Below are 27,317 nucleotides of genomic sequence, written 5' to 3'. Positions count from 1 at the left end.
GAGGCGACCCGCCTCCTCACTGCATGCAACCAGATCCAAAGAATAGGTTTGCCTATGATGCACATTCAAAAAGTGTACAGCTCTCTGTAAATAGGCCGCACTTTTTTAGGAGTGCGGCCTAAATTCTAAATTCTGAGGTAAAGAGATCAGAAGGTAGATTAAGTACTCTTCAGCGAATGCCTTTATCGGTGCAAGTTTGACCTCCTAAGGCTACAAATTGAGGCTGTCACAACTGAGCTGTACAATCACTCCACGTTTAGATATCTACACTACGAAGTTGGGAGTCAGCAAAGAAGGATTAGAGAGGTTGTTTTTTTGGGGGGAAAAAATAAATCTTTAAAAAATGTTACAGTAGATCTAACCATTCTGGCATTGTTTCATTGCTATAGTTATCAACATGGGTGCTGATGTAGCTGTATGACAACATTCAATAATAACTTCACAACATGTACGTAACAATGTTAGTGCAACAAATGTATGGACAAGCGACTCCATAAATACCTAGATCCCTCATTAAATAGTGGGTAAATAATGTCTTCTCTAAGTTTCAATAAAACATTGGACAGGTACTCCTTACACTCCCAGATTCTGATACTCTCTCAAACTACAAAATGTCTTCACTTAGTTTCACAATGGCATACGCTGTTCTGTAGATACAGGTAAAACCCTACAGTGCAACACACTGTATGAAGGGGGGGATAACAAACATAGCTGTGTGGACCGGATCAAGGGAATGTTCCCTCCAATTCTCAGGTCACACGCAAAGGAAAGAGGAGAAATCCCTACCACTATATACGATATATAATGGATTTGAGTGTGGTATCTTAATAGCGTTAATCTGCACCAGTGATGAAAGATGTGGCCAGCGCCGGAACCCACAGGAGCCGTTTTGTAAAGAGATGTTAAGTTGGCAGTAGGTGTGCTTTAGCTGGTTTGGTTCAAATAGCTGGGGCATGGAGCTTGTGGATTTTTGTACCAAGATTTATTTTGTTATTAGAGTGGAGTTCAGTCTGCAGAGCTTAGACAGATAAGATCTGCGAAGGAACAGATTTTGTTTTTTCTGCTGGCTGGACCACCACGTTTTGTCTACAGTACCACAACGCAAACAGCATGTTCTGTTGAGCTGGGGGTGGGGTTTAACAGATTTTAAAGATAGGACGGCTCCACAAGACAGATCATATATATTGTGTTACATAGACAGGCAGGGTCTTTACCAAGTTTACCAATAAATAAATAAAAGAACAGCTTCTTTTTTAAATTCTCATCAATCTTCAGTGCTAAATAAGGTGGTCTCTGTCTAATTAAAACAAACTCTGTTGGGGACTGGGTTTGTTTGTACTGTAGCATTCACAAATGCTTTCAAACTAAGCAAACCCACTCGAAATAGATTTTCAAAACTGAAGTGTGAATGGGTCCTAATTTATTGGAGTCACTAGGCCACTTAGCACTGCTGTTATAGAAAAAAAAACAATTGAGGACATTACTTTAAAGCAAAAGATAACCCAGAAACCTATTGCATAGTAATTGAAAAAAATACAGAACATATAGTATTTGTGTGGTGAATGAAATTATAAAATCACTGATGTGGCTTTGTCAAGTGGTATTCTGTGAAAGATTTCAGGACTGAAGTACTGAGTTGTAATGCATATTCCATTTGTCTTTCTTTTTGTATACAGACACAAAACATAGATGTATATTGTATATTATATTGTATGTAGACCACATTTTAAAAACCAACCATAGTTCAAACTGTTTATGAATAAATTCTCATTACCTAGCTCAAAATGACAAAAAAAAATGTGCTTGCTGTATGCAACAAAATGCAATACAGTTGCTATGTAAACATCCACTTTTATCACATAATAAATACATTTTAAACTTTATTCTAAGCCTTACTTGCAATTTAGGTTGTCTTAAAAAAGAGACAATATTGTCTGATTTTTTTTTTTTTTTTTTTTTTTTTTTTTTTTTAAGTATACTTCCTTGAGTGTTCAAAGTTTGAAGACAAATTGTAGCCATATTGAACAGTCAAAGTATAAATTCCTCAAGCAGTCTACTTCAGCACCTAGACCGCTGTGCCTCCCCAGATAAAGCTGTAGCTCAAGCTTCTGCTTTATTATATGAAAGACCCTGCACTATGACACAGTCATTCCTGATGAGAACAACCTCAGCAGTTTTATCTGAATCCCAGTTTCTTTCATGGGAAAGTCCGAAGATTAAATCCAGCCACTGCTGGGTGCTGAACTAATTGCTATGGGAAATAAAAAGGAAAACGATCCCATTACCGGGCGCAAGAAGATTTGTAATGGAAGATTAGGCGCCTTCGTTTTACTAACTAGACAGTTACGGCCCATAAAGACTCTCTACTTAAAGGATAAAAAAAACAAGCCCATTAAGTCACTAGCTTGCTGATCAGAGCCATTTTAGCTAGCTTCCCACCAGACCGGAACTGAAAAGCACTCGTGGAATTCAATGGAATCGCAGAGTGCTGTAAACCACAAGGTAAAAATCACTGTCCCAGAGCACAGTGTATAACCTAAAATGGTGGAACAACAACCACTTCAGCATATGCAAATGGTTCCCTCAAACAGGCTCTTAATTTTCCAAAAGCAGCAGAGAAATTAGGATTGAATTACTATTTAAATGGGTCTTCGTTCACTATTTCCAACAAGGAGCTGCGGCAAGTGGTAATACTACTGGAAATTCTGTTATATTTGCGTTGGCAATTGGACACCTAGCAGTGTATAAATAAAGACTTTATAAATATAGTATAATGCAATTCCCAAACGTTTCCTGAATCCATTCATAGATACTATAGTCCACATGGAAAATATCAGTTCAATATAGTACAGTATGTATATCCTAAAAAAAATGTATCAGTATAATAATGCACTTTGAAAAAGGAAATCCCTTTTCAGCTGCCTTTAACAAAGCTAGAAGTTATTGTGCATAACCTCCAACTGCTGCATGTAGCAGCAAGAACATGCCCATTTGTGTCCCTACAGGTAAAACTGCTTGAGAATGTAAACAAACTGGGCAGCTAAGATAACATGGCCATAGAAGGCGAAACGTAACAGACGGGTATCAAGGTAGTATATATTGCTGTAAAATGCCATATAAAATATATACTGCAATAAACAAATGCAATATAAACAATTTTCAGAGCAAGTATCCTTTAAGTGGGAATTCAAACCCACAACATAAAAATGGTCTTCTAGACCCTATAACAATTATATGTCCCTAGAAAGCACCCCATTGAAGGTTTACTCTAAACGAACTTGCAGTAAGAAATCAATACAAACCACCACTAACGTATCAATAAAATTAACGCAAGCCCATGTAAGTTATTGATCCCTGTTTACAACAGCATGTGTAGGGTATTGTAATGAGCTAGTTAATTCTCCTCCTTCAAGAAAAATTCATTTAACAGCTTGAGCTATGCAGATTGGGCTGCGCTAACAAAACAGCTTGGCTTGCCAGCAGCTATTCTGACAAACACCCAGCATTGTCACAAGTGTTTAACTCGGGAGCACACAGGCAACCATCACACGTAGCAGAAAAGAATAAAAATGGCTTTTAAAGAACCTCATGTTAAACGTAGGAATTTTTTTACCTTTTAGTGAGCTTGTGTACACATATGAAAGGTCTTAGCATCCACATTCCTGTTTACCTAAGTAGCAAGAGTGTTGGCCTTCCTATAGACAGGTCCCAAATGCAGCTTGACCTTGCCCTGGGAAGACCACTCTCCAAAGAGAGAGAGAGATGGGAGGGGGTCTTCAATCAATCTGTCTTGAATTGCTCATCAGTATCAAACACAGATTTGGAGATGTCAGCACATATACACAGATTGAGAAAAACAATTTCAATATGTACAGTAACACACACTTTTGGGCCGCCCCTCAAAACGACAGATTAATTTAAATCTTAAACAGAATCCTTGATGGCATGGCAGGTTCTTCTGTATCCATGACTACAGTATCAAAAGACTATGGGCCATTCTGGAGAACAGACGTTTGCTAAACATTTCTATTCCCAACAACTTCCCTGAGGGAATTTAGAGCGGGGTCTCACTGAGGAATCACCTTTTAGACTAACTGCCATTCTGGCTGCCCATGGTAACCCTACCTTCTATTCATAAACCAAGAAAATGTACTTTCTATCTTTCTCTCTCCCTAAGCAGTAGTGTACAATTTAAAATTTAAATGTTTAAACATTTCCAAGTGTTAATTGTTTAGAGTGGTTTCTAAATGTTAGGCCATTTTCAAAGATTTCTAGAAATATACAGTAGATTCAAGCTGCCGTGCTTGGACAGTTGGATGTATTATTTATTACATTTCCATGTACACATGTTGTGAGCAAGCAGTTTGGTTCACATTAATGTTTCATTGCCTCAACGAAAAACAGAACCAGCACTTTAATGGAGGGCTTCTTGTGTTTTTTTTTTTTGTGGTTTTTTTTGACTAGTAACAAAAATATTTAAATGTGTTTAATCCTAAAGTGTAGGTAATTAAATGGAGTCAAACATCCCTACTAACTAGCATGGTTTCAAAGTAAAAACAATAAAAACATATATAATATTAGATTTTATGATCGTTGGAGGAGAACTAGACTGAGACGCAACCAATTAGATATTTAGTGTTTCTAAACAAGAACAAATATAAATAAATAAATAAATAAATAAATAAATATAGGGGAAAAGGTAAATCCTTAAAAACATTAAAAAAAACACACCTAAAATACTGGAAGCATGAACCATTTTATTCTTACAGTACTATATATAACTACATTATTACCAAATGGTCTTTACACCCCCTTAGCAACATTGATACCAACAATAACACCTATTGTAAGACGCAGGCAACCCGCAGCCTCCACCTAAATTGGGCAAAACAGATTTAAGTAACAATGACCATATCCCCAAATGCATATTTAGTTTTTTTTTTTTTTCATTAAAAACAGGCTTTTAATTGACTTTCCCCATTCAGATTTAAAATCCCATCCCCTGCACAACAGCTGAAACACAAGGCTGCTCATCAAAATGTAATATACTTCAGCAGGGCCAGGCAATGCTTTTTATTAGATCCCAGGCCTTACTTATAAACGAGGAACACATGGAACAAACAGGCTCCGCTCATAAAGAAAAAAAAAGAAAAAGAAAAAAAAAAAAGCCGCCATCCCCCTCTGTAAGGTTACCGTTGGGTCCTGTTTGTCTTGGTCAAGGTTTCTTCCATGCTAGCCAGAGGGTAGAGTAAGACCAGAACCTTATTGAAGGGGTAGATTTCTGGATATAAATTTCAGTCTGTGGGGGAAGTCAGCAGGCCTCATAAAAACAAGGCAGGCCTCATAATGTTGGTCTACTTCACACACACTCTAACCCCTTGTACAGTAAACCTTATGATAAAAACGTACAACCTTGTTGTCTAATACAGGGACCAAAAACCGATTGTGATAAAACAGATAGTAACTGCAGTTTTCCCTTTCTGACACCCCCCACAGGTGGATAGAAGCTTTATGGGAAGCAAGAACCTCCGGTCTCACTTTTTCAATTCTCAGGGAAATATTTTTATAGTTAACTCCAGTGAATATCTGTACGACACAAAGTAAAATTGATTCTAGAAGCACCTGGAGCAGCAAGAGCATGGCTTTTGTGCCAGGAGATTTTTAAAAATACAATGGGTGCAATTCTGAAATTAAGCCTAGTTGCTTTCTGATGAAAGCTTTTGATCAGGTGGTACAAGACCTGATTTCACTGCCGCGTGGTTCAAGTTCGTGGGTGTTGCTGTGGCTGTTTGTGAAATGTGTAGAGTTGATATGCAATTAACTCAAGAGACTTGTACATGTCCTGTTCAGAACTGACTGATTTCTAGCTTGACGGCTTTTTAAGTTGTGGAAGTGTGGTTGTAACAACTTCTTACTTTTTTGGCCAACTTGCAATTTTTGCTTCAATAACTAGTAACCTCCAACAATAGAGAACGGTAGAGAACACTCATAGTAACAGTATATTAAACAGGCAAAAAATTAAATATTAGGTGAACTAAAGAACCCCTTTAGTAATGATTATTACCATCTACTGCAGTGGTGTAATACTAAAGACACACAATAATGATACATGATATATAAATGATGATAAAACTATGTAGTATTTTGGTCAGGTATCACAATATGAGGTATCGTTTAAGGCAAGGTCTCAATATATTTTTAAATGAATGAATCATCCTTGAACCTCTGCCATTGCTCCCAAAGCATTCTTACAATGCGCCACTGTTTTTCACAGAAATAAATCAATACAAAAAGAAATATGCTTTGTCTTTTGTGTTATTTGTTTATTTATGATAATGAGTTTTCTTCTCCCCAGAGATCGTTTAGCTCCTCTGCCTCAAACCCACATGCAGCAAGCAGCTCTCCATGATAATGACCAAACACTGCTGCCAGGAACCTCTCTGTGACTGCCAGAGACAGCGAGAGAAACAAACCAAACCAAAGTGGGCTGGGGGAGGCTGGGAATGTGGGAAAGAATGGAAGCTCTGTGCAAGATGAGCACAAATTGTTTCTCTGCTCCGGTGGCTCAGAACCTGTTGGTAATTTAGTGAAGCAGGGTCAGGGGCGTGCCACTCAGACACTCCCATTGTGCTCTAATCAGCTTTCTGAAACTTGCACCTGCAACCTCACACCATCCCAATAAAATACACAAACACACACCGTCAATTCTCATTTACACAGATTTAACAAATTTCCTCAGGACTTTTACTGCATTCCACCGTCTTCTCAAAACCCACGTATTCAACCTTTATTTGTAAATTCCTATTTATATACATTTTTGTGTATTTTCCTTTATTTTTATTTTGTATATATTGTATATATGTGTTGGTTTTGCATTTTTATTGCCTGTAATATTTTGTTTAATTTCTGTAATAAATTATTCTGTAAGTAATTAAATAATAATATCTGAAATTAAAAAGATGTTATCCTGAAGGTGATTGGCTACTCTTGTAATTACGCTGCATGACTGTAAAATGACCAGCCACTACATAGAAAATGCATAGTTCATTTACATTTATTTAGAACAGGTAGTATTCCGATTGGTCCAAATCAATATGTGTACTAAATATTTGAAACGTGTACTAAATAATGCGTTTTTGACCCAGATGGCCTTCCATGATAATGTATAGGCCTAGTGTGTTTCTCACACAAAAAAGAACCCATCTCCCGTGTGGAGTCACAGGAACACAGCACCCACAGAAAAACACAACAAAAAGGAAGCATGCATCGCCATGCAAAACGTGTCAGTTTACTGAATCATGTTTGGAACCATCCCTGTGACATCTTCACGACTCGAGGGGCACCGTTTCCATGGAGATTAATTAGATCTCGTTTGTATTAAGTCATTAGAGTATTGGAGGCAGCTGCTGCCGTCACTGCTGCTGGCTGCAACAAGCACCACCTTCCTTTGAAGAAGGATTCTCTCTTTGCTCTGGAAACTTGATGCATCGAGGGCAAAGAAAGGATTCAGCAGAGACGCTGTGTACACGGACCCATGATTTTCACACTTAACTTGCAATAGCTGGTAAGCTCTGACCTCCGTAATTAGATGGAGATGTAATCTGACTTACTACAGGGGTATCCAATGCAGCCATTTATTTTATCTGAAGATGTTTATACAAGAGGCGTCTCAAAGCATGCTTGCCTATTCTGGATATGTCCCAGCCCTACGGTGAGTGTATATTAAACAGGGAGAGCCGTAGATTGAGCAGACATGCTGCTGGCTTGTGTCCTCATGCTTCGGTGAGGAAGTGAAGGAAAGCTCAAGGCGCATTAACTCACAGAAGGGAATCAATACACCGAGGCGCTTTTTAAAGTGATTAAACTAAAGAAAAACATAAAGTTGGCAATAGGACTGCTTTAAAAGAACTGTTATGATCAATATGGGTTTTGGAATAGTATAATGATTTGTATGTCTTGTCATCATATTGCAGTCAAAGAGCAAAATTAAACCCTGTACTCCACCAAGTTCTCTTACCAAACAAAGGAGAAACCCTTCCATTTTTCAATTGGTGGGTTAAACTAACAAACAGAACCCTCCAATTAAAATGTCTTAAAAAAATCAGTCAATTCCTGCATTGACAATTATATTTGAAAACGAGACTTTGGAAGGCTGAAATTACAATCAAACTCTGACCCAGCTGGAACGGAGCAGCACAGGGGCAAGAGACTCTGCGCAGTGTTAACACTTCAGAATAAAAGGGAAAAGAGAAGAAAACAAAACAAAATGTACCATACAAGGTACTCAACTATCTGCTTAAACTGTCTCAGAGAAGGGCAGAGAAAATAAAAACAGGAGACCGCAGACACACCACGCTGCTTATTTAGAACAATTCTCAACAACAGGATTACTGGCTTGAACTGTGTTTTTTTACAGTCATCAAAAGCCAACAAAGGCTAAGCACCGCTGCTACCCAGACGCTTTGCTCCCAGTCTCTTCCTGCATACACCCTACTTGTCTGGGACTTCTCCATAAAGAGATTAAATAAGTTCCACGTAATTGAATTTGCCAAGGGAAAAGGACTTTCCTTTAGTCTCCCTTTTATTGTGGGAGTGAACACTGGTACAGCTTCATTTTAAACAGTCAACACGCGACCAAGACAGACAAAAAAGAATGAAAGAAATACTAACTAGACAAAATTGCAATGAATGAGTATCAATTGAGTACTAGGGGTGTACCAATCCTTATAAAAGCTTACCACTGTATTGTTGCAGTGTTCCCATGCTTTGGCTATACTATGCATTTACCATAGTTTAACCTTATTTGCCATATATATTAATACACTTTCCAATACCTCGCTATTCTTTGCAATGCTTACCTATGCTTTATTACAATGTGCTATGCTTTTACTATGGGGAACTTTTATAGCTTAGAAAACAAATGCACCATTTAACATTATAAAGCACATGTAAGAAATCAAATCATAAGTTCCACTTCACCTTCTCCTATATACAGATGTCAACCCATTCTAGGTTTAAAATGACTTTGATTAATATCAGTTTCATGAGAACAACTTTTGTTTTTGATTTAATACATTTTTTTTTTAAATGAATTGCACCCAATTATTTAACCCCTGACTTTCTCCCCAATTTGGAATGTCCGATATTTTTTTCCCCTCACCGCAGCGATTCCCCATGTGTCTCAGGAGACCTGAGTGGGCGTCCCCCGATCCCACAACCAACCACTTCCTCTTTTACACACAGGAACTCGAGAGTGGATTTAAGCGAGCTACCGGCCTCTGGAGGACAGAGGCCAGCTCTGCAGGTGTCCACACTGGCTGCTTGGCCCGCAGGGTTCGCTGTAGAGCGATGAGAAGAAACAGTCCCTGCCGGTGATATAAAATAAGTCAATCTGTTCTGCGTGAGGTGTCTCATACTACGAGAGATAAATAACAAATCCCAATGCTACTGATTTGAGAGGCTGGATCAGCTCCGAGAGAGTGGGACTGATTGATTCCACTGGTTAGCATACTTCTGTATGAATCTCCAACCCATCGACACCGCTCCAGCCATCCTGAGCACTGTACTTAATGAAGAGCTAGTTGATAGTCGTTAAGGAGTACAATGAAGTGCTGTAGAATCGTGTTGCCTAGCAATAGAGCATCGTTATCAAATTACAACCACTCCAGAAATCTGCACTTTACGATAATCAGGGTTCGCCACATAACCTGATCCAGCAGCGTGGCCTGGCCCTGGTGGACTCTGTCTGACTCCTATCTAATTAGGAAGACGGAACACAGCGGATTGCCCTTTCACTCACAAAGCTCGTTCACAACTATCTCGAGCAGCCTTGAGAAAATCAATTGGGGACTTGGTCTGTCAGAGGGCGAGAGAAGCTGGAAATAATTAGGCTGCCCAGGGCAACTCAGGCCTGCCCAACATACAGCAGCGTGAATGAAGATTACTGTAATCCTCCCAAGCATAACTCGGAATGAAAGTATCACAATTCATTGATACATGATGAATCTTTACACCCCTATTCCTAAAGTCTAAACATTAAGTTTAGTATGACAGCACCTTAACGTTCTTAAGCCATGTTGTATTTCTCATTTTGAACTAAACCTGTACGGCTACTCTTGCCTAACAGTGAAGCCCTGACTGCATTATTCCTCTTTGAACCACTTTTTCTGACCTTGCCTGAGACTTACAGCAAAGGGGGGCAGCACTAAAGTCATTTCTTACTGTTACTATTGTCTCTGTTTTATCTTAGTAAATCTGTTTTAACATAAAATCCTGTTTCCTTTAGTATTCCCGTACCTAATACATTAGCGTTGTGTGCAGTTTTCATGATGACAAAAGGAAACAAAACAGCCTCTCTCTAACTTCCTGAAGTATTCCCTTAAGAACAAAGGATTCCATTTCACCTTGTTCATAATTATCCTGGTATAGATTCGAACGAAAGCCAGCCCATGCAATTTCCCTTGGTAGTTGTTATTTTAATCAAAGCTACATATGTTTTACCTGTCACCAGAGATGTTTTCTGGCCTTAGGAACGCAACGTTTCACTACAGACCCCTACATCTGATAATTACCAAACACCTGTACTTAAAGGGGGAACATCTGGCTGATTACAGTGAATATGATCTATAAGTGTAACACAAGGTGTGTTTACCAGGCAGAAAACATATTCAACAGCATTCAGAAATTCAATTCAATGGAATAAGTAGAATACTGGCATTTTAGTAACTGATAGGAGTTTTTCCATCACAGGGATGTTAATTAGTGACACACACTGGTTTTCATATTTGAATATTCTTTCAAAATTGTAACCTAATATTTGCAGAATTTCCTGAAAAAGATGCAAGATTAGCACAATTATTACAGGAAACAAATCTTTCAGGAGTCAAATAAACTTGGTATCCCATCAAATAAACAAATAAGAGAAATAGTCCTATGATAGCAGGGTTGGAAATAAGACTGCCATTGCATAGCAGTTTGATCCATTCCTGTTTTTACTATGAGTTTAATAAGATACACATGAGCATGTTACCTATACACACAGTGGCTAATCAAGCTTATAGTAAAACCTGGAATGGGTGAAATTGTTATGCAGCAGGAGTCTTATTTTCATCCCTGTGATAGCCACTGATACATTTTTTTTTTAATTCTGTTGTAGAAACTAATACAAACATGGTTATGTTTGCCTTTACATACTTAAGTCGTATTTGATCACATTTTTGAATATCGGTCCCGGCAATATCTGTAAAATACCTTGGATTGTCAGTTCTGCCTGCGCCTCAATGGTTTCGTTGCCGTTGTCCGCCAAGCAGCTGTATATCCCAGCATCCTCCTCTGTGAGGTTCATCACATACAGACTCCCGCCTCCTACCACCTTAAACCTGGCCTCACTGAGAGAGAGAGAGAGAGAGAGAGAGAGAGAGGGGGAACAAAGAGACAGAGGACTCAGCATAAACTGTTGTCTGAAGCAGTATTATCCTGGATAAACATCATATCAAAAGGTCATAACATTGAAACAAATGTAATATTTATTTATTTATTTATTATACACTATGAGTATTCAGTGCCAATGCTGTAGTATGTTAGGGTCGATACGGAATAGAAAACAGAAGCTTGGCAAGTGCAGTAAGAACCATGTACAATTTACTGTGTACAATAAAACCTCCATTATCCTGTAACTAAACAGGAACCATGGGTGTCTGAATAATCACACTGTTCTGATCATTTCAATAAGACTGGGACATTTTTTTTATGACTTTCCCAATCAAGAAGCCTCCTGAAAATACACCATGCAACCACTTTACATGAAAATATATACCTTGCAACACTGCACTGTTCTGAACATTACAGTTATTGCATTTTCTATGACAAACCAGGCTTAAGAGCACAGCACACAAGAAGACAGGTTTCCAAAGGGACAGTGTGGGTAACAGAGGTTCTCTGAGAGGTGTTACTGTAGTGTCAACTGAATATTCTGTGAAAAGTGCAAGCACACACACACACATTGATACAGATATACCGGCACTGCATTTGTCCATACTGTATACAGTACACAAACAAGTGGAACCAAACAAAATGAACCATCATCTGGGGGTAAATCAGCCACCTCAAATTTCTCCCCGACCCCTTTATTTCTCAGGGCTGAAGTACAAATCCATATATTTTATCAATTGTTACTCATTAATTGTCACATTTATACTGGATGTGATACAGATTTAGTAGCGATATAATGTACGGTTACTGCTGGCATCAAATCGTGACTAAATCAAAAAGCATCGACTGTAGCATCTGCAGTGTAAACACGCCTGACCTCTGTTTGACACAACCACTGAATTAAGTTTTGCTTTAGACAGACAATGTGTATAAAAATAAACAAATGTGGGGAAAAAAAGGAGACAAGCAAAGAGAAAAAAAAAAAAACTAAAGAGAGAAAAAAAATAGAATCCGTTAACCAAGTCAAATCAATGATTTGCTGTCCCAGTGCTATTGAGTTACAGGTAGACGCAATTCTGAGTGTCGCCTTACTGCTCATGTTTCTGAAACCCAGTGACCTGCAAGACCTGACCTTTCCCCTCTAACCTCTGGTACCAGTTAATTCAGGAGAGAACTACATACGCACACACTTACAGTACTGCATGTTGAGTTAACTCACCGCTAAGCAAAGGAGAAAAATCAATAGGACACAAGGAATATCACTAGAGCACTATAGGTTCTCCCTGAAGAGACCTTGTCCTCCGGCTTAGAAATGAAGCGATTCAGAGATACTCATCCTGCTGCACAATCTGATACCCTGGCTATCGAGCGGTTTAAATGCGTGCATTAATGCAATGATTTGAATGCATGTACAGTATAAAGCTAAACCAGGAGAAGACCTTATCCTCTGTCATCTGTCATACAGACATCCAGAATGGAATGGATAAGTTCTACAAGCGCACTGTATTCAACCACCCTCAGGCAGTGCCCTGTGTCAATTCAATCAGCCATATTTTTTAGGCGAGACATTCATTTGGAGACTAATAGACCTGTGACAGGCTTGTGCACAGCGGTACAGGTTCAAGCGATTTTCGTAGTGAAGCATGAAGTAGCAGTCCTCTTTCTTTGCAGAAATACTGTATAAAATCACGTATATTATATCAACCAATGACAGTTACAGAATTGTCCAAAATCCTGTGTACTTATGCATAGAATATAAGTTACAGTTCTAAGGTTAAAAAGACAACATCGCTTCTTTTTATGTTTAACAGCAGTACAATCTTTTTTTTTTCATTTAGAATAAGTTAATACATTTACGGTGTCTCATATTATAACAGACATCATTCCACACAGTTTACATAGCCAGAGCCTAACACCCTACACACAAGGCATGAATTCATTAGTCAGAAACCCAGCAGTGAAATAAGAAGCGAAAACCAAATGTACAAACACCTTACCTTTAGAGCACTCTGGAGGCTATAAAACACCTCAGCAAACACTGAACTTAACCAGCAATAAAAACAACTTGGCCCGTTTGGATTTGCTGTACTGTACATATTTTAAAATTGGTTTTGAGGAAAAACTAGGAGACAAATGTTTTGGTAACGCCTTCATCACGCTATTTTACACTTCAAAGTCCAAAACTTAGGTCTACTTCAGATTCAATTTTTTTTTTTTTTTACTTCAAGACTTAGTAATTCGGATTTGAATTGTTGTTTTCTTTGCCTTGCTTTATGTGTGTTTGTATGTGTGTGGGTGTGTGTATATATATATATATATATATATATATATATATATATATATATATATATATATATATATATATATATATATATATATATAAACAAAGATATATACATTGGATACATTAGTCTTCCAATTCAAATATGCTGTGCCATTTGTTTTTCTATCCGACACTTAATGCTTGAAAATATTTTTTCAAGGCATGTATACATTGCCCATGGTTTATTTATTTATCTTCTTCAAAACTGGCTTCAAAAGGTCTTTGTTAAAGACTCAAAGTGAGGTCTTTTCTCTGGAACCGTGGATATTGCAGTTTACAGCACACGTCTGGATATTATTTGTGCTACAGTGCAGTGCACTTCCACATTACCTCATCTTTAATGACACAGCACTGCCTGCTGCCCTTTTTGCTTCCTCTTCAGTGGAGATTTGGTTTCAGACTGCATATAGTAGCAGAACAAAGCCCCCTGTTATTGTCTGTTCACATGCAGCCCTGCCTGCCACCACACACACTGTAAAAACCTCTTGAATCGATTCCATACATATTCAGCTCTGCTGCCGATTCAAGCACACACACATGCTGAATTTATTTCAAGGTATTTAAGGAGGACATTCCCTCCCCCACCCAGAGTTAAAATTCCAGCCGGAAAACTTTGTGACTGGTTACAATAGTAGGGAGGTACAATGAAACCTATAAAAAAATACAGTAAAACAAATACACAAAACATTTAAAAAATATATTTTTAATGAGATGTCAATTACCACCGCAAAAAAAGCCTTCTCGCCACTGCCTCAATCTGCAACTGCCAACTAAGTGAGCCCATGTTACTACTTGCGGTGGAGGGTGGTTATAAATAGCATCACATTGCTTGGGAAACAAAACAAGTGTTTTTATAAATCACATTTAACATGATGGTTCCACATCGATTTAAAAAAAAAAAAAAAGCAAGCATCACGTGACCTGTGTTTCTGGAAATTTTGAATATTTAGCCATATTGTCTTCTCCACTGAGAATGTGATGTACATTTAGCCCCAGACTGATATCAAAAGACATATGCAAAAAACGTACAGCTTTGTATAACAAATATAGGAATTAATTTGAGTTTGTTTTGATCAAATCGCTAGCCAAAACTATATTCACAAGTGTTGCAAGCTGTGTTTCAATTACAATTACAAGCAGCGAGTAAAAAGGACTACATGATTAACTTGAATCTACAGAACCACTAAGAAAAAGAAAAAAAAGGAAAGAGGCCCACAGTAAGAAGAGCCAACATGCTCCAGTGACAGAAAACAGCTTGATTGTCTGTTTCTCTGCTTCCAAACTCCCCACGTCTGCAACTTCACTTCATTACACCCTGCGCGCCTCTGCAATTTATTATCCCAGAGGCTGCGAGTAACTGAAACTCATTTCCACAGAAACCAGCCAACAAATCTCTGTTTGTCCGATCCCTATTGTTATTGATGCTTGCTAGATAGCATCGCAGGCAGCGGTGGCTCAGACGACAGGCCCCCTCGTAGCTGGTGAAATGGATCAAGCCGCCCCCTCGCTCCCCCTGCACAGCCAAGTCTGCTATCAGCCAGGAGCAGCAGCACCACCTGGGAGCAACACATTAACCCTTTCCCCTTCAAAATCGGATTCAAAAGTCTGCCCCCAACACCCACCTCGCCATCAAATCCTCATACCGCTTTCCCCAAAGCAGCCAAGACATCAAAATCTGTCTTTCCGGTAATATTTATCGTAATGCTGCTGCATTTCTACAGTTAGAGTATTTTAGGCACCTACAGTATGTGCAAGAAAACGCTCTCTACCTAAGAGCACACCAATAGAATGAGAACAACCTTCTGAACAGAAACAACTAATGTGAAACATTCCATATGGAGAGGCACCACCAGACAGATGAAGGAAAACTAAATGGGTTCCTTAAAATGTGGGGTCCAGTGATAAATGAATTACAAAAATAAATATTTTTTAAATGGTTTAGAAAAATACTAAAAGAATGCTTATTATATTACATTCTACAGAATGTTTTGTTAAGCATTTGTCAAACATTATTACTATTATTATTATTTATTTCTTAGCAGACGCTCTTATCCAGGGCGACTTACAATTGTTACAAGATATCACATTATTTTGGACATAATTACATTATTTTTTACACATTATTTTTACATACAATTACCCATTTATACAGTTTGGTTTTTACTGGAGCAATCTAGGTAAAGTACCTTGCTCAAGGGTACAGCAGCAGTGTCCCCACCTGGGTTTGAACCCACGACCCTCCGGTCAAGAGTCCAGAGCCCTAACCACTACTCCACACTGCTGCACTGCTGCCATATGCATGTTGTCAAATATAAATGTAAGCCTTAGTGTTTATACAGTTGTAGTGTTCTGTTAATACTCAAAGTCTTTACAGTACACATGGGTCTGTATTTTGGGGGCAAGACCAAAAACAGCCACTGTTTAAAATCAATAAAAATCAAACTTCCAACAATATATTTCTATCTATAGAAATGTCATATTTTAATGATTTATATGGTAGCAGCATTCAGTTTCATCGTTGCTTAGATTAATTGAACAGACCCCATGTAGTCTAAATGCTCAATAGGTTTTAAACATTTGAAATGTTATTTTGATTGCAATACACTAATTAGAAGGTATATATTCAATTCAAAGATGCTAGTTAAAGGTTGTCACAAAGACCCATCGTTGTGAATCTCATTCATTGCTTGTGTCACATTACACACAGTGTAGAACAGAGATTACAAATAGGGCTTTAAAATCAAACCCATTAGTAACAATTCACATCATATGGATCTTAATATATGTGATTAGAGGAAGTTATTATTCACAAGCTCTGATTAATCAATTAACGTAATAGCCCAGATTAAAAACCCTAGTTAAGACTATTTTGAATTAAACAACTGACCTTGGAAGCTGTCTAAAACTACAGCCCTGGGTCTGCACAGACATGGTAGACAAGATACTGCAGACCAGCAAAACACATTAAAAGCAGAGAAAGCCTTAATTACAGGTAGACTGTTGCCTTGACTACCGACAATGCTGAGCAGTAAACACTGACCGCTTGACATCTCAATCGCCCATCACAGTTTCCAAGGTGTTCGAACACTGGAAACATCCTGCACGTAAATGGAATGCTTAAACTCATTTAAAATTGACAACCAGCCAGGTGAAACCGACTCCTGTGGGAAAACCGAGAATCTAACCATTAACTCCAGCTGCAGTAATAACCCGAAACCCCCCCCCCTGACAGAATTAACATGAGCTCTTTTCTAATGAAATTGCCAACCTCCATATCTTGGAAAATACAGCACTCCCCGTTGGTCTTTAGTTTCACTTGGAACTCTAATAAAAACGCTATAAATTTTACATGGAGGAGCTAAGCACCAGCCAACAGAGAAAAGGCTTGTCATTAATCTTGTTAATGCTGGTATTAAACTAAGAGCAATAAAATGGCAAGCCATTATCACTGATAGGGGCTCCTACAGAGTTTTTAAATCATGTAATCTCCATTTCATATCCTCACGCAGGCTGTTCTACCTAGTTTAAGCTGTACTTTATTAAGCATATTTTGGAAAAGAAAACACTGTCTGACCTTAAAATGTCTGATCTGAATTGCGAAGCAGAGTGAATGTAATAAGAACTCTAGAAGGCCCTATTATTGAGATCTACAGGCTCAAGTGCTTCAAATGACAGACTGTGGAGAAAAAATAACAAAAACTGTTTATGAAATCTAGAGGAAACAACATTACTTAAAATGAACAGAGTAAAAAGGGCGACAGAAAGCAGAACTGGCTTAATTAGGAGTTCACCAATACCACTGCACAGTAAGTGTTGATACAACAAATATGCCTGTTTCACAGTGGAATATAGTACTAGGTATTGTACTGCTCACAACATCATAATGTTCATTAAAAAAAAGCAACATGTACAGTAGTTTAATACTTTGTCTTCATTAAAGACAAAGCTGTAATCACACACTGCAGTGTTCTGTATGCTACATTATGCTACTGTAAATAGAGACATTTCAATATAAACTTCCTAATGCTTTTTCCCCCCCTCAAAGCGATGTTCAGTAAAATCATTGGTAACACTGCTAAATGCGACTGACATTGATAACAGCCAAAGTGATACTATCAGGAGCTTGTCCTCAATGTATAATATTCAGGCCAGGACATTTTAGTGTGGTGATAAAAAAGTGGAGGATGACATTGAAGGAGTGATACTAGGAAGGTTTGACTACAAACGTTTCTGCTATTGCCTTCATCAGTGTTTGCGTTTCACCACTTGATAACCTGTGAATTGATGACAGTTATGGTAAAATATTACAGGCAGCATATCAGTACATTTAATGAACTCAAAAAGATTCTAAATGGGGAAATAACCCCACTTGCATCTACACATAATTCATCTTTAGTATTGACTTAGGTGGGACTTGAAATAATGATGTATTTATTTTATTACTAATGCTTTAGTTGCCTTTAGATTACTAAAGTGTCCAACACCAGCATGGTTCACTCAATTCAGTCTAAAATGAAAATGAAAACTATGGCAAGTCATATATTGTTGAAAAGGGTTTAAAATCAGGGGTTCTAGCCAACACTACAGTACGTACTACACGGTTTCCAAACTTTCATTTCTATCGAGGATGGACACATGACAAGTTCAGCTTGAGGGAACCTGATGGGAAATTGATTGGAACTGACGTTAGCTGCCTGTCCAGGTTTCAGAGGAAAGCTCAGAGGAGGATGTGAATATTGCTGAACTTGTACAGCACTGTCATAAAAAATGAAAAGATAAACATGGATACCAAGGTAAACCCAGCAGTAAAACAGATGGGAAACTACTAGTTAAATGTAGTATCAAATTCACTCCTCACTAGAATGAATCCCGAAATGAACATCCTGACAGTAACGACGCTCAGAGTCAAGCATTGACTAAACAAACTATCAGTGATGTGAAGCAATTCTGCACTCAGCATGAAGTTTATTGCCATTTCCCACAAATCCCCACGGCTAAACACAAGCACTGAGCACATTGAATCAGTCACTTGGACAATACAGGGCTTGTAATGCCTGACCGGGGGGAGGGTTGTCTTCCCATGTTACTCTTCCTTTTGAAAATCTTCCAGAGATTCAATTAATTACACTCTGGTAAGAAACAGTCCTGGATAGAGGAGTTTCCATTTCATTTCCTAAACAATTAAACACATCTAGAAATGTAAAGTTTAACACACCGGTCAAACTCTAAACTGTTCACACCCCTTCATAGCAGAATAACTGGTTCAAGTTAAGATGACTATTTCTGGAACACTATTGAGAAGGTTTCAAGAAGATAAATACAATGGAAACAAATGTTCATGAACACACTCTAGAAGTAGTATCACGAGGTAACTCTGTATACTTACAGAACAAGAAAACAACAAAGCACAGTACTTAAGAGCAACTGTATCCGGTTAACAGACATACAGTATCTTACCTAAAGCGTTTAGATTAACTTGGTTTAATTGTCCCTTTCAGTTATCACATTTTGGGACTTTATAAAGCGCAGAATTTTAAGCACCCCTGTGCCCTCAATTAAGCTCTCCCAAGTACACCTAAGGCCTCAGTGTGTAACCATTAACCATTTAGTTTTTAAAGGTAATTTTTCTATGAGATTGTAGATCCTCACATTCTGTGATAATTAATAGCTGTAGCCAGGTTCAAAACAGGCGATTCGGTCGGAGCAGCAAAACGCAGAGAATCAGGTGAGCAGCTCCAATCTGAGGAAATGGAACTAATGAAGTCTCCAGGGGCTGGACTATGGAACAAAAGGTTGTGTTTCTGAGCAATGACCAACCCTTCAGTCTGATAAGCAGTTCAGAAACTCAACCCGGTTTGGAGTCGGACTGCTTCCTGTAGAACGTGTTTTATGGACCGCAGGCACCAGAGAGATATTAAACAAGTTTCTAATGGGTCCCATCAGTGAGCAATTTAAATATCTCTTGAGGATCAGTTTGGACCGTGCCCAAAAACAAGGCCTACCACAGCGCAGTGCTGGACTACGCAAAACAATACCAAGACAGAAAACAGGGTTCTGTTTATCAGTGGAGTAAATCAAACTTTTCTAAATAACAAACTCATAATACTTTCACAAGTTTTGAAATATAAAAGGTCCCCTTGTTTACCGATACCTTCTACACTACAGCAACTAAATTTAGTACTAAACCATGCGAAGGCACTCATTTATGAAACATCACTGCTTCACACATACTGTCCTTATCGTATTTCCAGAAATGCTTTTAAATGGAAACTCCACCCAGCACATGAATAGTCTGGTTTCTATGCTGTCTTCTAATTAGTAAACTCTCAACAGAGGCTTTTAAAGCTGTCCCTCAAGTCTGTACCAATTATGGCTCAACCGCATTCCCTCTTCTGATGCGCCCCGTGGTTAGAATGGAGCAACGGCCGGCTGAGGCCCAGTCCGCTTCAAACTTGAGTCACACTGCTTCACGCAATTAAACGGTGATCGTTAATGTCTATTCTGGGATTTTATTTGAAAGGAATTCTGTGTTTGCATGAGCCTGTCTTTACAAAACATCTCACTGTAAAATAAAATTAAAAAAAAAAAAACTCATGAATGACTCATGACAACAAACAAGTATGTCGTTTACAATAAATACACAATTAGAGCCACCAGTATCTTGAAAATATATCACCATAACCTAAATCCACTGTATGCATGTGCAATACACGCATGGCAGACTGATAATTTGAGGTAAAGATTGTTATAGTATACAATTTGATCGCAATTGCAAGCGGCTCTCTAGATAAATACAGGAGCGCCATAAAAGACGGACATTAATCTATATACCTAGTTACTATAGTAACCAGATATATGGGATATACAGACAGACAGCCACCCCTCTATATCCCCTGAATCTAATATTATCAATAATCTCTGCTAAATAATGTTAATCCCAAATTTCATGACAACTGAATAAGCAAATGTCCAGATATATGGAAAGAATGTGTGAATTGACATACAGTACGTACATACGTATGTACAGCCACCTCCACTGTATCCTCATTGCAGGGGATTTCATCCCCAGTGGGGATAACTAGTGCTAAACAATGTCCCTACGAAGTCTCATCCCAATGGGGTTTGTGGTTCTCTAGGTGCATGTGAAACTACAGGTACATATACAGTACAATGCACATCTGTTCTGCATTTTTGTTTTCAATATAAATTGCTACAACATTGACATGTACTGTACAGGACTACCAGTGTGTAGTGTGTATATGGATAGATGGAAATAAAAAATGGTTCAAATACTAATATATAAAAAATAAACATCTATACTTGAAATGCATATTTGCCTACAGTTAAACATTTAGACAAAATACGAACACTTAATTGCCATGTAAGAAATGAATACATAAAACGTGTTTTTAAATTGAACCCCTGCCTCCATGTACAAGGAAGAAAGTCTGTAAGGTGGCAGACTGTGATTTGTCACTAACCTTTCATCGATGACCTTGTCTCCAATCATCCACCGGACTGTGGGTGCAGGGGACCCCGAGACCACACATGGCAGAAGCACGTCCTGCCCCCTAGCCTTCATCACAGGGGCGGGCTGACTCAGAAACTGCAGTCTCCTGTCTGTGCCCGTGTCTGTAAAAGATGAACCCCAAACTTACAGCAGCACTGCTTGTCTTCCTGTATCAAACCGTGAATACAGATGGCACACTCTTCAGGAATCTTAAGACACCTGCTGCCACCTGGTTTAACACAACACTATTACAAATACATGCAGTACCTCCACTTCAATCTGAAATGTGAATATGGAAAAAGGTTTGTACTGAGAGACGTTCTGATCATTTATAATGACTGGGTGACACAAGCCTCCAGTTTGGGTTTTGGAATCGCTCTATTAGTATTATTTTTATTATTATTAAAATACAGTCCAAAATCGACATCATGAAATCATTCGCAGAATAAAAAGCCAAGCAACAGCAAATGTGCCCTCCTGCACCCAAAGAGAACGAACCTGGAGTTGGTAATTTGATCAACGTCGTATGATAGGTATAAAATTGCATGTATTGTTATTATCAGACTTGATCCACACAAGTTTTTGCAGTGCCAGGATAAGTATATATGCTAAAGCTGAGAAACCTAAGAGATGCAGTGAGTGAAGTACAGTTACATTAAACACTGTATATTTAACAGAAAAGAAAATCTGAACAGCATAGTCTTTGACCTAAATCTTTAGTTGATTTGTACATATTTTAATATTTGTTTCAGCAATTACAGTTTCTTAAATGCTACAAATGAAAATGATTACTGTGTCAGAAATGAACAACTTGAAAAAAATATAGAAGATTACAAATAAATAAAATCAACTTGCTTCATGTTAATTTTCTTTGAAAATGTTTTTTTTGTTTGTTTGTTTTCAATTAATTTTTCAAGGAAATGTAATAAAATTGCAAGGGCAGCAAGTCCCTAGATACAATGGAAAAATCAAACACTCCCTACATTAATTGAAATTGCTTTCGGGCTGGGCATGATCCATAAGTCACTATAAGATCTTTTTAAAGATAAACACGGGAGCAGCAGGCAGACATTAAGCCATGATTTACAACCCCTAATTTCTTACTTAGCTCACACAGAGGGCACTTAACAGTTACTGTAAATAAAGCAGTTCAGAGAGCTGGACTGACAGCACAATTCAGAAGAGTTAAGCCTGGAATAAAATTACAAACCTGTCTAAACTTACGCCCCAAAACACAGCCCAACTGAGGCAGTCCACTCCCTGTGATTTCAGGACCAGTTTACCTTTTTGAGAAATGTATAGGGGATTGTACATCAGCCGTACAGCAGGTAAATTTACAGGCATATTAGGTGTTGTTTCAAGGTCAGCATGTTGTCTGTGCTGGACGAACATGCTAGTGCACCAAGAACTGCCTATTATACAGCTTAGATGCTAGTTGCAGCAACGTAATACACATTTTATACACCTTGGGTCCACAGTGCAATTGGAGAGCATGTCATGTGGTCAGCTCACCCAGATTTCAATGCTCTGTGACCAGTACTATCCACCATTGTTATTTAGATCCAGCTTGCTCTATCTTCTGACTTACAGAGCACTAGTAGTAAAGGCCTGCCCCTGAATGATGTACCTGGTAGAACCTGAAGCTCAGCCTCATCGCTGGTTTTCACAGGCCCGACGTTTTCCACCACACAGCGGTACAGGCCGGCATCGGCCTCCGAGGCGTTGCTGATGACCAGGGTGCCGTTAGGCAGCTTGACCACCCTCTCGTCCAGGTCCAGTGTCTCCTGGTCCAGCTCCCAGCGAGTGAAGGGCACCAGGTCCACATTGATGTCACAGTTCAGAACCACACTGTCGCCCTGGGTTACCGAAGAAGCTCCTGGCTGGCTGCTAAACCTTGGAAGACCTGAAAGGATGGAAAACAGCACGTCAATATTTAGCACAAGAGGCAAGCAAGTCTGTGTTTTCTGTCCACAAAAGCTCAAACTATTGGTGACTAAGCAAAAAGGAAATATTCTAGTAAAACTAAACATGATTATGTACTGAAGTTATAAAAACTTCAAAATGTTAAACAACTTTAAAACTAGAAAGGCAGCTTTTTGGTCTACTGCACTGTCATTTTTACAGCCCCCTATTGTTGGGGTAGGGAAGTGCAGTTATTCAGACAGGAATAGAAAACACACAGTGAATGACATGCTGGGTGGAAAAACAGCATTCCGAAAGGATTTTAACTGGTGCTTTAAAAACTAAGTCTGCCGAGGAAATTGAATAGTGACTCAGCAGCTACAAAAATGTGTTCTTGCAATTTTTTCCTCTGTGATAAAATGAGCTGCTGTTTTAATCAAGTGAAGCCGGCACAATAAGTAATAGTTTAGCAACCAGCTATTTAAATAAATGGCAATAATGAGTATTTACACAACAGTAAACTAACACAATTATGAGATTCTACTGTTCACAGGATTACCATGGCCGGGGCCATAGCTCATCCTATTTCATTTGATCCTGTTATTACATTGTGTGCAAGTACGGTTGATTCCATTTACATTTCCACCTAATTGGTGTTACACAACTCTCCAGCAGATTCTCATTTTCGGTATCATGTTCTCTAATTTGCCTTGCTTAATTGCATTCTCGCAAAGCGATGTTTCTCTTCTTATTAAATTAGCCATGGCCTTTAAGTGATTTGAACTATTTACCTGTATTGTGTGATTATAATACAAACAGAATGCCTATTGTTGTGGCAGCTGGTATTTTGATTTTAATATTTATATTGCACAATAAAATAATTACAGAGGTCAATGAGAAAGGAATTTTACCAACAAGTGACAGCCAAAAATCTTTAATGGAACTATAATAGCGGTTAATTTGCAGAAAAGAACTGGTCTAATGCAACCTTGTACCTTGTATATCGAATCCCAAGTAGGTCCACTTGTGCAAGCTAAAAATTGTATCTTAATAAAAGGGAACAAAAACCATGGCATAAACACAGACTACCTCCCCATGGGAATTATTTTACGGTTATAGGTTTTCCGTCATCGCTGGCACACACCTACTCCAAGCTTCGTATGCCGTCACTTATTAGATAAATATATCGAACCTAATAGCCTGGTATCAGCTATTCTATACTTACCACATATCAGAGTTCTAAACATACTGAAAACTGAAGTGGTTTAAAAAAGGATGCAAAGGAGGAAAAATGACCTTAAATTGTGCAAGTTACAGCCATTGCGCCCTGGGCTTCTCTCAATCAAGTGACGGTGCAGTGATTTTGTGATGTGGCCTATGAGAGGGCCAAGGTGAAACCACTGCACATCCGTACCCAGGCCAGGTGAAAGTGTAGCGAATGTGGCTGCAGTGTTACCCAGGTACGGGTACTTAACAGGTTTGGGGGAATTCAGCTCTTTGCAATTGGCATGCGATTCCCTTTTCTCCCCCAATGATCCCATGAGAAAGCACACTGGTTTTGCTAATTCACAGAGCCTGTACTTTATATACAGGGTACTTAACATGAAGCTGGTATTGCCTTTGAAAAGCACCAACCTCAGGAAATTTGTTGCCCAGCGTTATGGTTTTTTTTTCTGTCTCTCCTGTGTGTTTCCAAATGTTTCATCCAAAAACAACATTTAGGAATGATTCATAAAAGGCGGAGAGGAAGCCAATAGGAGAACGTGCTTCCGAAATCACCCAGAAATGGACTGCACACTAATTCCTTAGGCACAATACCAAAGTCAGCAACAAGATGGACAGCGTGGTAACAAAAATAACGTGCCAGTCACTCTGGACAAGAGGGTAGGAATGAAGACTGGGAAACACAGTGATTGGACTGTGGTCTACTGGTAAGAGTGGGGGGGCTGGAAGGTAGCATGGCCTAGTGGTTTTAGTCAAATGACCAGTAGGCAGTGAGGCCTAGCAACTGTGAGGATGAGGCCAGGGAAGGACTGAGAGGCAGCGAGGCCTAGTAGTGATATATGAGTATGAGGAAGCTTTGCATCTGTGTTTAAAGCTGCCCTTGAAAGAAAAGTATTTTGGGTGAGTCAGAAACAAGATGTGGATCATCACACGGGTACACTGTAAACAAGGACAACTGTTTAGGTTGGAGCGTGGACTGGTGGAAAATGTAGGTGGATTCTCATTTCAAAGAGACAGTAGAGATAAACCACACTGGGTGAACCCAGCACAAGCACTGCCAACCCAGTGCTAACACGGGGTAGGAGACTTTTGTTGGAGATGAAACAGACAAAACGTGTAATATTTTTATCGTGCAGAAAGTGACCCTGTTTGTCCAGATTTACAGCGTCTTCGGGATACTTGTGGATTCCTAGTAAGGCTGTGTCAGGAGCACTGGTCTAACCCAGTCCTCAGTATGCCCTCACACCACTGAGCAAGCCTCTGCTGTTGCAGATCGTGTCCGATCCCAGGCAGGCATACACCAAGGGGGAAGGATCCTGGTACACCATTTTGTCAGGTCTGAGGGATCGACTGTGTCACTAATTTCTCTTACTATTAAAAAAAATAAACAAGAAAAAAAAAACAAGAAAGACCTGCGATGTTTCAAATGATTTTATGAAATGTAATCTCCCTGAAATGGGCAGATTGTGACCGTTTTGAGAGTCCCGGGGCACAAACTCACTGTTAGGTTTAGCTAATTTAAACACATGGACTGTGCTTTAAGTGGGGGCTGGAGTGAGGAATGTAGACCTTTATAAGCAATCAGGGGCCTCGGTTATTAGCAGTTTCTGTCAACCTGACAGGAGTATAGTAAACGCTACAGGATTTACAGCATGTAGTAAACTATGCTCTACATGCTTACTGCTGGAGACCAACCGCAAAACAAAACCTCTGCAAAATAAAAAAAAAATCACTGGGGTCTACCAGGTTTTAACTACAGATGTGAAAATTCTGGAGTGCAACTTATAAATATTATGTTTAACTCTGCCATCTCTTTTCCTTCTCATAAAATGCTTTTAACAAGGACAAAATTCCTCAAATTATTTTATCCCATTACAATATGCATAAAGTCATTCAAAAACCAGGCCTGTCTGTGACCCTATGAACGGTGCAGCCATCTCAATGTGACCTAGTTCACCATATCAACTTTCTGAAATGGGTGCATATTTTATGACTATTATGCATTAATAATTCTTTATAAAGAAATCTAAATCTGCTTATTGGTAAGGATTGAATAAATGAGTAGGGGAAATTATTTTTGATACACGGCACTGTACAGCTGCCGAACACAACAGTGTCAGCCTCTTTCAAACAACAAACATTTACTTGAGCTATGGGTGTTCATTTAATTTCTGAAACGTTTACACTTTAGGGTTAAAAACATTTAAACTCTAACATATGTTTGAAACCAATTTAGGGAAGCCATTGTAAGCACTTACTACGACATGTATTTGTGCATAACAGGTGTATGTGTACAGCATATAAAGTGCACAGGGAAAATACTGTGTACATTGGAAACAAAGTATACACTGTACACTTGCCACTATATTTGGCCTGCACATTTAAACATTTAGGCAAAATTCGAAATATTAACATTTAGCAAAAGGTTAAACTATCAACACCCCCAGATTGAACACTGAAAAGTGCCCCCGCCTTGCAATGCAATGTCTGTGCTGGGAGGGACAGATGAGTGTCAGGGTTAACCTGCAATGACAGGCGGTGTATTGATGGAAAATGAGCTCAGGGCAGTGAGGGGAATCGGAAGCTGCAGTGCCAGGGCAGAAGATCTACTCATCCTCCCTGAGAATGGCAATGCGGTTCAGTGGCAATCCGACATGCACTACATCAGCTGCACGCAGCGCTTTGAAGACGAGGCGCCTCGCCAGCTTTCTGTACTTGAAAGGATGGCAGCTTTCTTCTCTTGTGACAACGGCTGAACAAAAGGTCTGTGGAGGTGCCCATGGTGGCTGCACCACTAAAGCGCTGATTCATTTATAACAAGTACCTATTTAATACTGTACAGTACCCAGCACAGACCTGGTGCTGCTGGTACATTATTATATCCTAGCGTTCTATTAAATACTAATTCACTACTAAGTGATGGCACTC

At 38.9% G+C, this 27,317-nt stretch overlaps 1 protein-coding gene across 9 annotated transcripts in view; it reads right to left on the bottom strand.

The window, feature by feature from the left end:
* Positions 1 to 27,317, bottom strand: part of LOC117429513 (neogenin-like) — a 160,238-nt gene that overhangs the window by 57,081 nt on the left and 75,840 nt on the right. For all 9 annotated transcript variants that reach the window (XM_058998532.1, XM_058998539.1, XM_058998540.1 and 6 more), the window contains exons 3-5: positions 22,891 to 23,166; positions 21,235 to 21,385; positions 11,251 to 11,387 (exon numbers count right to left, since the gene is read on the bottom strand). In XM_058998532.1, the coding sequence (XP_058854515.1) occupies positions 11,251 to 11,387; positions 21,235 to 21,385; positions 22,891 to 23,166 (564 nt within the window). The remainder of the gene's footprint in view (positions 1 to 11,250; positions 11,388 to 21,234; positions 21,386 to 22,890; positions 23,167 to 27,317) is intronic.

Source organism: Acipenser ruthenus, chromosome 24 (assembly GCF_902713425.1).
Source record: "Acipenser ruthenus chromosome 24, fAciRut3.2 maternal haplotype, whole genome shotgun sequence".
Lineage (NCBI taxonomy): Eukaryota > Metazoa > Chordata > Actinopteri > Acipenseriformes > Acipenseridae > Acipenser > Acipenser ruthenus.
The sequence above is the reverse complement of the archived record's forward strand: the minus strand, read 5'-3'. Positions and strand labels throughout refer to the sequence as shown.